The 14661-nt window shown below is 41.4% G+C and overlaps 1 protein-coding gene and 1 long non-coding RNA gene across 15 annotated transcripts in view; one reads left to right on the top strand and one right to left on the bottom strand.

The window, feature by feature from the left end:
• The first annotated feature begins 240 nt into the window (after nt 1-240).
• On the top strand, nt 241-1261 carry LOC142069838 (uncharacterized). Its single transcript, XR_012665805.1, has 2 exons — nt 241-476; nt 586-1261. It is a non-coding gene; the product is annotated as an uncharacterized LOC142069838 (long non-coding RNA).
• Nucleotides 1262-1533: 272 nt separating this feature from the next.
• LOC125628194 (leucine-rich repeat and fibronectin type III domain-containing protein 1-like protein) overlaps nt 1534-14661 on the bottom strand; it is a 254572-nt gene continuing 241444 nt past the window's right edge. For 13 of the 14 annotated variants that reach the window (XM_048833073.2, XM_048833071.2, XM_048833072.2 and 10 more), the window contains one exon: nt 1534-3287. In XM_048833073.2, coding sequence (XP_048689030.1) covers nt 2774-3287 — 514 coding nt within the window. In that variant the 3' untranslated portion in view covers nt 1534-2773. The remainder of the gene's footprint in view (nt 3288-14661) is intronic. The other variant, XR_007354163.2, reaches the window with a different exon arrangement.

Below are 14661 nucleotides of genomic sequence, written 5' to 3' on the forward strand. Positions count from 1 at the left end.
CCACCCCTAGCCCCGCCCCTTCCCTCAGCCCAGCCCCGCCCACTCCTCCAGCAGCCCCGCCTCGTGCCCCTGCCCTGCTCCGCCTCCCGTCCGCTTCCTCCCCCGCCTTCCTGCCCAGCCCCCCCTCTGCTCCCCCCTGCTCCAACCCCGCTCCCCCATCCTAGCTCCGCCTCCAGCCCCGCGCCCGGTTCGCTCCCTTGCAGCACGTGACACAGGACAGGCAGCGGTGCTGCTCGGACACTCGCCTCCATCGCCCGCTCGTGCTCAGGTGTGGGGCGCGCGTGAGCGGGTTCGCTCGTCCCAGAGTCTCCTGCGTGGGGGTGGCTTCGTCAGCAGAACCGCCTCCCCGGGAGCCGGGCAGGGCCCGGAGCGCCTCCAGCCCAGCTTCTGTGCTGAAGACTTCTCTGCAACCCGGCTTCATGCCCCTCCAGCACCTGCTTGGGGCAGCACGCCGAGCCGCCAGCAGGCTAGAGCCGGTATTGTTTGTTTTTAAGCCTCAGGCTCAGTCCCTTTAAATGCTCCTAATTTCTGTGGTACCGAATAAGGGAACAAACAAGGGCTCAAATCCACTTACATTTTTTCCAGACCACCTTTAAAGGAAACATTTTGGGGCCACGATGACCAGAGAGAAAGACATGACAAAGGTAGCAACGATCAGCAGTTACAACAAGATGGGCTCATGTGATAGTTCTGAGATGCCACGGTTTTGAATCAGGGTTCATCTCTTCCACCTCTCCAGCAGTTGATAGCACTAACTGGTGAAGTGGGACTTGCCAAGGGTTTGTGATATCCCCACCTGCTGGAAAAGAAGTGGAAAAAACCCAACTACCCCTGCAGGCGATACTTCAGCACCCGGCACTATTTGTAAAACTTAATTTTCAAAAATATGTCCATGGGTTGATGATACTGAATTTTTTTTTAAAGGTCTTAAAGGCTTCCAGCTCACTGTGACTAATAAGCCTAAAAATGGACCCATTAAAATGTTTGTGTTATGCTCAAATAAGTTGGTTAGTCTCTAAGGTGCCACAAGTACTCCTTTTCTTTTTGCGAATACAGACTAACACGGCTGCTACTCTGAAACCAGTTTAATTTCAGTTAGGGAGTCAAGTCAGTATCTGGGCCACACCATATAAACTCTGTCTACAGGAGATTACAGAAAGTCCTGATACTGTGGCAATTAACAAGACTGTGAAAAATTTAGTTTTTGAACAATTATATTTATTACTTTAGTGTAATGATTAAATAAAATATATTACTTTAATGTTGTGCAATAATAATACAGCTTTTAACTGTCCAATGTATATCTTTGCCTGTCCCATGTTTTCAGATCCAACCAGAGAAATATTGCTGGTTGTTTAAAGCGAAACTGTTAGAATAAGGATTTCCTTTTATTTTTACATTATCACGCAATCCTCTTAAAGATTTAAACTGTTTTGTTTTGGAAATGAACCTATTACTTTTCAAGTCATTTCCTTCCTTGTTGTTGTTCCTTACCTTCGCATCTTTTCGGACAACAAAAAAGAGACTAGTCAGTTTTATTTATATAGGGTTTCTTTTTTTTCAGTAATTTTGCCTTCAAATTCACATGCTAGAACAGTGCAGAGGAATGCTGTTGTTTAATTCAACAATTTATTTAAACTCATGGATTGCTCTTAGGTTTTGTTGGAAGTCATTACAAACACCTAATTTGGGGACTCATTTTGACCTGACAGTACGCCTTTAAACAAAAAGATTTAATTATTAAATATGAATTGTTAAAATGAATTGCACATAAACATTTACATAGCTAATCCTTTGGCCAATTACATTACGCTTCATGCAGTACTACAGAAATAAAGAGTTTGGTTATCAATGTTATCTGAAGATGCAGTGGAGCTTTAACTCGTGGGTCCTCCCTCTAAAAACATACCAAAAAGAGAGAGATTAACTTGGTTGACACTTGACACAATTTGAGAGTGGGAGACTAGGACACAGTTTCCAGTGTAGCAAAAGATGTGCACAACACACCATTTCTAATTTAAGTAGTTTTCTGAAGACTTAAATTAGGAAGGACAAAAGTGGGAGCTCCTCCCTGTCTAAGGTGAGGTAAATCTAACTGAAAAGAAAGAGAAGGGTCTTCAAGGCACAGTCTTGAATAATACCAGCCTTTACAAAGCAAACAATATATGCCAGCAATTCCGTACCAATGAATAGTGCGAGATGATGTCAAAATCCTTCAATTTTCTTTTCCTTATTTGGAGTAGTATTTTGTCCACGGAGGAACCTTTAGCTTTTTCTTTTGTGGATGACATGTATACAGTGCACACAGACTGATGAACGTCTCAGGATTAACAAGCTGAGAACTCTTTATAACATTTCATTGCTCATTAACAGCTCGGTAGTTGAACTGGTAAATGACTCTACTATCAGAGAAGTTTGAGGTTCCTGAGAGTTGGTCTTGCTGCCAGTTGGTAACTGAATGAATTAATAGTGCATTTTTACTAAAGACAAACCTAGTCATAATATAGTTATGCTTCTGATTCAATACCACAGGTGTAGCTATAAAAGAAACAGTAAAAAAAAATCTTGTAAATCACACACTTTATATTTAATATATTGAAACAAAAATATTTAAGAATGCAGGAACTGTTTTACAGATTAAAAAAATATTTTTTAAACCATCTGATCTTAAAAATAGACAATAGTAGTGAAGCTTAAAATACAACCACTCGCATTAAAATGTTTTAAGCGATACCACCTTGGCTCATGTGGTGTGTCCTGCTTTGTCACATTGCTATTGAGATAATGCTTCAGTTGTTAAAAAGGTTGTGTCAGTAAGAGTCACTCTTTCACAATCCAAATCTACAACAGTTTTGCCTTTGATGGAAGTTCCTGAGCATTCCTGATGCAAACTTTCCCGTCTCTCTGTGAGTTTGGAAGCAGAACGAGCCATTGACCCACTCTGACTACCATTGGTCTGAGAGCAGACATTATTAACTTTAGTATTTTTATTTTTGTGGTGATTGTTGTAGACTTTATACTTCATGAGGAGAATGAAGATGAAAACAAGAACAGAAGCCACAATTATTCCACCAATAATGATGATCATGGTTCCTCCAAGAAACTGGGCATGAAGAGAGCGGCACTGCTTATATTCTTCCTGTGTAGTGAACTGCACACACCCAATCACCTTGGTTGCAGTTAGAGATGTCAATCCATCATCATAAACAGCGAGAACACAAAGGTCATACTCACGTCCTGCAACCAGATCAGTCAGGAAGAAGGATTTGCTAATGGCCGGGATCATCCTAGAAGGCAAAATGGGTAAAATAAATGCCTGAAATGCAGTGCACCATGGAAAAATCCTTTGCCTAGTCAAGAATTTCAAAGCTATGGTCCACAGAGTAACTTTACTTCTTCCCCCTTCGTCTTCTACTGCACAATACATGCTCTCCCCCATTACTGGAGAAATACTACAGAGTAAATAGCACAAGGAATTTGCACCTGTGTAGAGTTTGTTATTATTGCATGTAAGTAACTACATTTCCTGTGATGCACACTTGTAGAGTTCTGGTGCATAGCAATTGTCCGCAGTAGTGCAATCTTAACCTGAATGATACTTTACAGTGAACTTTAAATATAATTTCCCTTTTTCAAAAAAAGAAAGAATGAGTAAAGATGTGGACAGGTTTCAGAGTGGTAGCCGTGTTAATCTGTATCAGCAAAAAGAACGAGGAGTATTTGTGGCACTTTAGAGACTAATAAATTTGTTAGTCTCTAAGGTGCCACAAGTACTCCTCGTTCTTTTTAAAGATATGAAAGAAGTGCAACCTGAACTGGAAGAGACTTGCCAAAACAGAGAAAATAAAAGCAGCCACCTAATGCATAACAGATGAGCATGTTCTATGAACATCTCTATTCTTGACGTCTCTCCTCCAAGTACTGATCAATCTTGCTTACTGTTTGAAATCTGACATGACCACAAAGCATGATAGTATAACTCTACTACCTGGTGTATCATTGAAGTGCCAGGGAGTGAGCTAATGGAAGCACGAATCAAATCCAGATCTCAAACTGCAAGTCAACTACCTCTAGGCTACGAACATATACTTTCTCAGCTACTGTAAACTAGCACACTTCCACAGAAATCAATTAAGCTACACTAATTTACACCAACTGAGAATTTCTCTCGGTAATGTATCTAAAAATATTTTTACACACACACACAAGTTCCCTGTAAGCTGCACGGCCGCGCAGCAGCTGATACGCTGCCCCGCAAGCACTCAGGGAACCCGCCCAGCTGGGACCTGCCACAGCCAAGGAGCCCCTCCCTCAGCCTGAACCCACTCCCATACCTGCCGTGGCTGGGACGTCCCTCCCCTGGCCTGGACCTGCCATGGCCAAGGGAGGGACACCTCTCTCCCCCAGGCCAGAAGCTGCTGCGGGGAGAGAGAGCTGCAGGTAGTCCTCTCTCCCCACCGTAGCTCCAGAGCACCCTCCTGCACCCCAAACCCCTCATCCCTGGCCCACACCCCCAGCCGGAGCCCTCACCCTCTGCTCTTGCACAGACGTGCATGCGTGCGCACACACACACAGTTAAGATCAGCATTTATAAAGAAACAAGCAGCATAAAACAAAGGCTATTCCTATGTGGTCACCAGCCAATTGTGGACTAGTCTAAACATGCTCAGCTTTGAAAATTAGAAGGATCATCCCCATTCAGCCCAATTAGAACATCTGCATACAAGTCTGCAACTGCTATAATTTCAGTTACATTGTTATAACTTCTATAATTTAATCACTACGTAAAAAAGTGTATATCTGCTGTATTTTTTTTTGGTAGTTAATACTGTTATCTGTAAAATGAAATAAACTGCTGCCCAGGTGACAAATTGGAAGGTTAATGAGAATCCAGCATACACCATTGCATAATCAGACCTGTAAGGAAACTTAATATAGTTTCCACCTAATATCAGAAACTATGTTCTGGTTAAAGGAATGTTATACTGTAGTCAGTAGAGCTGTCTGAAAATTGGGGGAATTGTTTATTAATTATTTTTCTTTGTGTTTATATTATTTTGAGCAGCATGAAGTATGCTGTTACTGTCTGTGTCCAGATATATTTAGAGATCACCAACCTATTAAAATCATAAGGGACCTACAAAGGAAAAACAATCCTCTGGATATTTCCCCTTTTTTTGTTACTTTTTGATGTATAAAGCATGCAAGGGTTACTTTGTAACCTTAGAAATGTAAGGAATATCAAGTTTTGTGTCTCTTGTTTTGGTGGGAGATCGCCTCAGAGGACCTACAGAAGTGGACTAGGAAGTTTCTTTGATTTAAGTGGCAAAGGTGTGTGTGTGTGGTTTTTTTTTTTTTTTGTGTTAGTTAGGCTGTTGAGTTAAGTAGATTTTAAACAAAAAACAAACCAAAACAGAGATTTAAATAGAGGGAGCAAAAAACCACTCCCCCTCTCAGTTAGGTTTCACTTATTTGGTACCAGTGATTTCATAAACTAATTAGTTCTCTACTTACTTAGTTCTCTACTTAGTTCTCTAATTACTTCTCTACTGATCTTAAAATTAACGTGTATTTGTGAGCAGTCAATTGTTAGCTATTTCCAACGTGCTACAGCATTTTACATTTATTTAACTGATGCATTTCACTGGACAGCATGAAAAAGTTGTATGCTTCTTGGCAAATTATTTTATGTACACAAACCTGCATATTCAAGCTCTGTCTTAAAAAAAAGAAAAAAGAAAGAAAGAAAACTCAGTAATTAAGAAGATAGTTGGTTTACCTTGAAAATCTTTGCAGCTAAAATTACTATATATCTCCTGAGCTGGAAGAGAAAAATCACCAGCAGCAAGTTTTTAGATATTTACCTTTTTTTAGGTGTTAGTTCACTAAAACAGCAAATCAGTGTAACCATCGAGTTCCACCGCCTCACTATGTAGGGCTCAATATGACAAGACAACAAGCATTTTCACTTGCCATTGACTTCTGGGGGCTTTCTGGGGTGATTATAGCTTGGAGGGTCATACTTCTCCTATACTAGTAAATTCTGTGTTCAAGCATAATCCAGAATGCAGACGTATTCTAAACTTCCTGGACATTTAGACAGAACTGTCAGCATATTGCAGAGCAAAATAAACCGTCTTTGACATGCACTAGTTTTCTGATAAAGTTATTTTGAAAACCACATAAAGAACAAGAGAAACAGGAAGTACTATGCTAAAAGCAGCCATCAAGAACTATTAGAATTCAGCCTTTACCAACACTCCCATCATGGACAGAGATTTTTAGCAAATAAATTAAGGAATTTACACGTACAGTAACATATTTAATTAATCAAACTCTTTGTACTATCTGGCTTATTAAGTAGTCTTTAATGCTGCTTTTTTTCTTCTGTCCTATAACTTTTTGTACTCCATTATTGTGAATGGGTTGGTGTTAAAGTTTGACTAATTAGCGTTAAAAGCTATTTACAGTAGGTAGCATATTAGAAAAATTGAGTGTTTAGCAGCCAATGAACACATCTATATTCTTTGTAATTAAATGAATAGATGTGGAGTAAACAAGTTCAGATACTTCCAAACAATGGCATTTTTATGTCCTGTGGCGCTACATAAAAATGTTAAATAAACAACAATTAATACTACATTTGAGATGTGCCAGCTCTTTTGAAGACCATTTCCAGCTCCATAAACTAGAAGAGCCATAGTGTTCCTTGGGTGCACGTGTAACATCCAGGATAAGGAGTTATGGACATGCATCAAGGGAAAGTTGCTACCTTGGCTTCTTAGAAAGTCAGAACAAAATCCTGACAAGTCTCCTCCCCTTTTCTTGAAGGTGTTGAGATCACTGAGGTGATTGGAACTGCAGTGTCTAGAAGGTTGGGCTTGTTATCTTTATTTTTAGGGTAATCTAATATATGGACAACTGGATATTCAGTTAATTGAATAATTTATTTTATAAATGATTGTGATAAAAGCTATTACAATTGTTTTATTATAATAATAATTGGAGGTATTTAATGCATTGTGGGTCTGTTTGAATAACAAAGAGCAATGGCTAGAAAAGAGAAGAATGAATAGTGGTAACATGTTCTTGTAGTCAGCTATGATGTGGTGCACAGACATAGTGTAGCTGTATTGTGCGCTCATCACCAGGGTATCTGAGTACTTAGAATATATTTGACAAAATTTCAGCTCCATAATGATGGTGTCTGTTTTCACTTTAGTTTGACCTGCTAACATTTTAAGCAGCATAGACTGTGTGTTATAGGTTTGTTGCAAAATGTAACATGAACGGCATATAATCCTTGACAATTTGAGTGATAAAAGAATTTAGATTTAGGGCATACCATAATTCTAAATGGGGTAAGACCAATATATCAATCACTGAGTGGAATTATTCTATCTCAAAGTAGCAGCTTTCAGTGATCAAAGTCATTTATTTAAATAATTAATTCACATGAAAGACATTTCACAATAGCAATAAGGCAACTGCAGGACTGTGTTTGTGTGAGATAATCATACCTCTGGGGAATAAGTACTTGCTGGGCTACTTCTCTTTTTAATCCCTCAGGAGGGTTTATGATTTTTGTGTCATGTTAACTACCTGTTGAGCCTCACTGCTTATTACCTTCACTTGTATGAGAGTGTAGTTGGAAATTAGTTTGCTATTGCTTGTACATTGACAAAACTATTAATTTTAGTTTCAAGTCTGTTGAATAAATCATTTCTTTTTAGACAAAGCATACTGTCCCTCCAATTACAGTCTGATTAGAAATTGCTCTTTCTGAAGTTGTACACTGTCAGAGGAATCCAAGCATGGCTCTAAATGTATAAACTGTTCATAAGCACTGTTATATTGATCTCAAAGGTCAGAAGAGCTAACTGTGTTATAAATTCTTTCACTGTCTAACATTAAACAGTGTTATAAAGGTTTGGGGAGTGTGGAGGGCATGTTCTACAGAGGCCTTGGTTTACTCAATTTCTTCGCAAACACCCAGAAGCATTCATTCTAAAGTTGAAAGTTTATTAATCAGTCACAAGATAGAGCAAGAAATTAAAACAAGCATTTAAAACAGTGATTATGCAGAAGAAACAATGAAAATCTTTGAAGTCTCTCCTTTTGGAGGCAAAATATCAGTCTCTTATTTTCAGATCCACCTTTCTTCGATAAAAAGGAAAAGGTTAATTTTACTCTCAGTCCTGATGTATAAAGGGTATTCACTTGTGTTTGTAACATGCAGGCAGACACAAGGTGGAGGAGAGACAGGAGAAAAGGAGGGGGATATATGGCTTTTTTGATGATTTGTTTACAACACTGATTGGCTGGTCAGTCATGAATGGATAGGTTGGCTGACAGGTCAACCACAGCACCTGTTGCTTGGACCCTAGTTCACATTCCAGTCAAGAATGTCAATTGATTGTGAATTTTCTCCTTAGGCATGGCAGGATTGTGGTAATCTCATCTTGGTGTGTTGATGCAATGCAGTTGATTTCAGGATTTAATTAAAATCCAAGAAAATAAGACACAGGATAGGAGGAAGAGGGGGTGGGGGTTGTGGGATGTCAACACAAAAGGAAGAAAACCTTTGCAGTCCAGGAACTGAACTATCCCCACTGATGGGCTGAGAACTGGATGTCACATTGATAATAAAGTTATCAAATAACAAAGTGAAACAAATAACAAAGTGAAAAACAAAGTTATTCGAACAAGACCATGGCCTTCCTCTTAGGAAGAAAGTCTTTTAGTCTGGTCTGCTCCTTCTAGCTTGGTGTCAGAGAAGATGAGATGAGACGAGATGACCTGGGATGCAAGGTAGAATGGGAGATTATTTTTTAAGTGTCTTTATAAGAAACCCAAAAAGGAGAAAAGAGGGTGGCATAGTTCATTTCCCCCTTTATTTTGTCTACCAGTTAGACCTAATCTCCACCACACCAATTTTGGTCCATTCACTTCTGGGTCCACATTTTCTGTTTTTACTAGGCATGATTTCAACAGCCTTTGAATCATATCAGCAGGCCCTTTTTGTTTGGGCTAATACAGTTTCTCTGTCTGGTTCTCTTGCACTTGTTCACCACATTCATTTATTGAAAACAACTTGACCTATTTTCCTATTCGATAAGTTTAGTGTGACGTTTTATGAACTTTCACATACTTTTGACATTTGAGGTTACAATTGGGGAAATTTTTTACATCCAATAATCACAACGGCACTCCCTCCATCACCTCTTTTGGAAATGAGAAGATCAATGGCAAGGCACTAATTGGCAAGGTTATGTCTAAAGATGGTTTCTTGAGCGAGAGCATAATCACTGCTTGTTTAACCATACAGGTACTGTACCATACTGAAAGGAAACATTAACAAGCCTAATCAATAACTGGCCCTGTGTTTCCCCACTAGTTTTAATCATCCACAAAGGATATGGGTTTCTTTCACCAGCAAATGGTCACAACCCTCTGAGCATACCCATTTATTCAGTAAGTGAAACTGGTTGAACACCAACTGATATAGAAGGTACATTTCTCCCTGCATGGAAGAAATCTGAATACGATCAAGGGTATGTGGAAAAGAAACGGACAGTTCTTAACAACATTATATCTTAGACTGTTACTGTGCTGGTGCTGCTGGCAGCAATTCAGAAGAGTTCCCCTGGTCTGGATGATACTATGGCTGAAAATAAAACTTCCTTAAATTGTGCTGTATTCTTCAATAGAAGAATTGCAGTGTTTGATCCTTATTCATTACAGTTAAATAAAAAATCCCAAGGACTACAGAACAAAAGCACCCATTGGGACTTTCTTCTCCAAAAAAGCCTGAACATCTTAGGCAGCTAGGAAACAGGATTTTAGGATTTTAGGTTTGAATGCTCTCTCTCTGTAATGGAAAGGTAGCTGTCCACTATCTAAATCAGAAAGAACGACACGTGGGTAGAATGAGCGGAAGTTAGAGAAGCAAACAGTGCCATGACACAAAGATGAACTAAGTAGTTGCATGAATAAATAACCCATAATAGGGAATGAGAATAGCGAAATTAGTGATGCAATTTGACAAGTGCACATTAGTAAGTACAGTCACCCGTTTAATGCCGCACACAGTTCCATATAGGAAAATAAGGCTTTTCAGGATAAGGTAGAAAAAGTGGAAAAGCACACTAGGGCTAGACCCAGTAAAGGACTTAGCTGTTGCTGAACACTGCAATTCCTAGGCTCCTAGGTGCCCTGCCACTGCGTGGAACCCTCAGCCCCTGAATTAGGCACCCAGGTTCCTCATCAATTACACGAGGAGCCTGGTCATCAAAGAAAGGGAACGCAGAAGGCCTAAGAAGCCAGCAAGCTGAGCAGAGAGCCACCTAAGAGAGCCAGTGGGCCATCCAAAGGGAGAGGCACCTATCTCCACTTAGGATTCACAACCAAGAAACCTCTCCTGGAGGATTATCATGCACATTGTGTAAAGAGTTGTCACTTTGGATGGGCTATCACCAGCAGGAGAGTGAATTTGTGTGGGGGGGTGGAGGGTGAGAAAACCTGGATTTGTGCTGGAAATGGCCCACCTGATGATCACTTTAGATAAGCTATTACCAGCAGGACAGTGGGGTGGGAGGAGGTATTGTTTCATATTCTCTGTGTATATATAAAGTCTGCTGCAGTTTCCATGGTATGCATCCGATGAAGTGAGCTGTAGCTCACGAAAGCTCATGCTCAAATAAATTGGTTAGTCTCTAAGGTGCCACAAGTACTCCTTTTCTCCTGGAGTTGGGCACCTAAGCCAATCAGCTCTTTCTCAGGACAAACAAGAGTGAGACAGAGACCCCAACCCTATTAGTGTGGGAGACCTGTTTTCAAATCCCTACTCTGCCTGATTTGAAACGGTGATTTGAACCCTCCTCTCCAACCGCCTGTGTGAGTACCCTAACCACCAAGCTTATTGAGTATTCTAGACAGTCTTTCTCAGTCTCGCTGGCTGAAGCTGTTTCACTTTGTATTAAGTTATTATATATTCACTGGGACAGAGATAGAGAAAAAAATCAAGAGATTGATGAGATGTGGAAGAGCCCCTGCTGCAATTACTAGTTCATTACTTATACAAAATGTAACAGCTTCCACAGGAGAGACACTGCCCCATCACAATATCCTTATGATTAAGGCACTCAATTGGGATACAGAAGACCTGGGTTCAAGTCCGTGCTACAAATCGGACAGAGTGGGGATTAAAATCTTGGTCTCCTATAGCCCAGGTGCGTGATCTCACCACTGGACTACTGGGGCACACAAGCATGCTTGCTGGCCCCCAAATTACCCATCTGCTCATATACAGGTCACACAGCAACACCTGGTGTGAGAATCCAACCATGGCTTAGGCACGAGCTAGCACCCCAATCTGCTCGGTGGTGTCAAGACCTAGGGGTTTTGCACATGCCCACTGAAGGATACTTAAGTGCCAACACGGTCAGGTGGGAGCTGAGTGAGTTTTGTAAATGCTACGTGTTGGTGCCTTAAATGCTGGATTTAGGCACCTAAGAAACTGCAAGGGATTATGGAAACCAGTCATTTATCTGGACTCCTACGCAAATGTGTGGCGAACCTACCCTATATATTTTCCCTAGAAACAGAATACAGGGTCCAATATAAGAAGAAAACCAGATTGCAGAACTGGGAAGCACAGTATGGGGAGGAGGTGACCAGCCCTGTGTGGAGAAAAAAGTGGTTCAGGACTATTTAGAAAAGCTGGACTGGCACTAGTCCATGGGGCTGGATGCACTGCATCCAAAGGTGCTAAAGGAGTTGGCTGATGTGATTGCAGAGCCATTGGCCATTATCTTTGAAAACTCATGGCGATCAGGGGAGGTCCTGGATGACTGGAAAAAGGCTAATGTAGTGCCAATCTTTAAAAAAGGGAAGAAGGAGGATCCAGGGAACTACAGGCCAGTCAGCCTCACCTCAGTCCCTGGAAAAATCATGGAGCAGGTCCTCAAGGAATCAATTTTGAAGCACTTTGAGGAGAGGAAAGTGATCAGGAACAGTCAGCATGGATTCGCCAAGGGCAAGTCATGCCTGACTAACCTAACTGCCTTCTGTGATGAGATAACTGGCTCTGGGGATGAGGGGAAAGCAATGGACGTGTTATTCCTTGACTTCAGCAAAGCTTTTGACACTGTCTCCCACAGTATTCTTGCCAGCAAGTTAAAGAAGTATGGGCTGGATGAATGGAATACAAGGTGGATAGAAAGCTGGCTAGATCATTGGGCTCAATGGGTAGTGATCAATGGCTCCATGTCTAGTTGGCAGCTGGTCTCAAGCAGAGTGCCCTAAGGGTCAGTCCTGGGGCCGGTTTTGTTCAATATCTTCATTAACGATCTGGAGGATGGCGTGGATTGCATCCTCAGCAAATTTTCAGATAACACTAAAGTGGGAGGAGTGGTAGATACGCTGGAGGGTAGGGATAGGATACAGAGAGACCTAGACAAATTAGAGGACTGGGCCATAAGAAATCTGATGCGGTTCAACAAGGACAAGTGCAGAGTCCTGCACTTAGGATGGAAGAATCCCATGCACTGCTACAGACTAGGGACTGAGTGGCTAGGCAGCAGTTCTGCAGAAAAGGACCCAGGGGTTACAGTGGACGAGAAGCTGGATATGAGTCAGCAGTGTGCCCTTGTTGCCAAGAAGGCTAACACCATTTTGGGCTGCATAAGCAGGAGCATTGCCAGCAGATCGAGGGACATGAAATCCCCCTCTATTCGCCATTGGTGAGGCCTCATCTGGAGTAGTGTGTCCAGTTTTGGGCCCCACACTACAAGAAGGATGTGGAAAAATTGGAAGAGTCCAGCAGAGGGCAACAGAAATGATTAGGGGGCTGGAGCACATGATTTATGAGGAGAGGCTTCGGGAACTGGGATTATTTAGTCTGCAGAAGAGAAGAATGAGTGGGGATTTGATAGCTGCTTTCAACTACCTGGAAGGGGGTTCCAAAGAGGATGGAGCTAGATTGTTCTCAGTGGTAGCAGATGACAGAACAAGGAATAATGGTCTCAAGCTGCAGTGGGGGAGGGTTTAGGTTGGATATTAGGAAAACCTTTTTCACTAGGAAGGTGGTGAAGCACTGGAATGGGTTACCTAGGAAAATGGTGGAATCTCCTTCCTTAGAGGTTTTTAAGGTCAGGCATGACAAAGCCCTGGCTGGGATGATTTAGTTGCGGATCGGTCCTGCCTTGAGCAGGGGGTTGGACTAAATGACCTCATGAGGTCCCTTCCAACCCTGATATTCTATGATTCTATGATATTCCTAAACTTAACTGAGTTAAGATCTGAAACACTAAGAGCTAATAATGACACTGATTTTCATAGTAGCTGCTTTCTTCTGAACCAAAACCCCTCTACATGAACAAAGAGAAGAACCCAAATAACCCACATTGACTGCCCTTTTGAAGGGTGTCATCCTATTTCCAGCAACACTGAAGGTTAAATGAAGGAAAATATTATCTGGTCTTTGAGACAGAAACAATACAACATTCGCTTGCCAACACAAAGTCATTTGTAGATAGAATCATAGAATCATAGAATATCAGGGTTGGAAGGGACCTCAGGAGGTCATCTAGTCCAACCCCCTGCTCAAAGCAGGACCAATCCCCAGTTTTTGCCCCAGTTCCCTAAACGGCCCCCTCAAGGATTGAACTCACAACCCTGGGTTTAGCAGGCCAATGCTCAAACCACTGAGCTATCCCTCCCCCCCAAGACAAGTCTTGGATGTGGATCATTTGCACAACTAAAAGTCAGAAATCTCTATCATGATGTGACAGTTGCAGAATGACTTAAGTTACAAAAGTCTATAAACAGTGAGTGTGAAGACCGTGATTTAGAATAACTTTATGTAGACTAGAATTTATAAAAAATAGCCTAAGATTCCAGTGGCATTATGTATACTATTAGGATAAAATCTGACAAGCAAGAATGCTGTTTATGGTTGCCACTTGCTTCTATGGTATCATAACCCAACGCTACAACTGACATTAAATAGTCCTCTGATTGCCAGTCTAAGTAGAGATGCCAAGGACTGAACAAGCCACGCAAAAAAATCGTACCTCTCATCTCACTAATGGATCAACATAGGGAAGCTGCTGCTGCCTAGGCTATACCTGTTCTGTGGAAAAGGACACATGCTCCAAGGCTGTAAATACAGCAACTTCCATTGAGTAACCTCACATCAAAACAACTTTATTTGGGGCATTCTTCTTAATTTCTCCAGTGAGCAGAGAGGCACTGTCTGTATTCCATCACTTTAGTGAATCTGCCAAACCACTTCAGCCATTTTGCTGCTTCACTAAGAGGAATGACAAGATCCTCAATGTGTGTGTGCTATTGCTCAACAAAAAACATTTATCATTTCACAGTCTGTGTCAGGGAGAGCATACATTACTTTTCTGTGAGTTTGTTAGGACTGTTTTTGAGATTTAAAATACTAAGGCCAACACTGAGCACTTTTGAAAACCTCACCCTAACTCTGCTCCCACTCAAGTCAATAGAGACAAGCCAGTTCTGAGTACTTGAAAATCTCACTGTTACAGGTCTGGCGACCCTGTCACACCTTCTTCTGGTCAAACGTGGTGATGCAGGTACTTCCTGCCTCAATTTCATCTGCTGCGGTGGGCCCCTCAGCCTTCACCACAC

The sequence above is a fragment of the Caretta caretta genome, chromosome 23 (genome assembly GCF_965140235.1).
Source record: "Caretta caretta isolate rCarCar2 chromosome 23, rCarCar1.hap1, whole genome shotgun sequence".
Classification (NCBI taxonomy): domain Eukaryota; kingdom Metazoa; phylum Chordata; order Testudines; family Cheloniidae; genus Caretta; species Caretta caretta.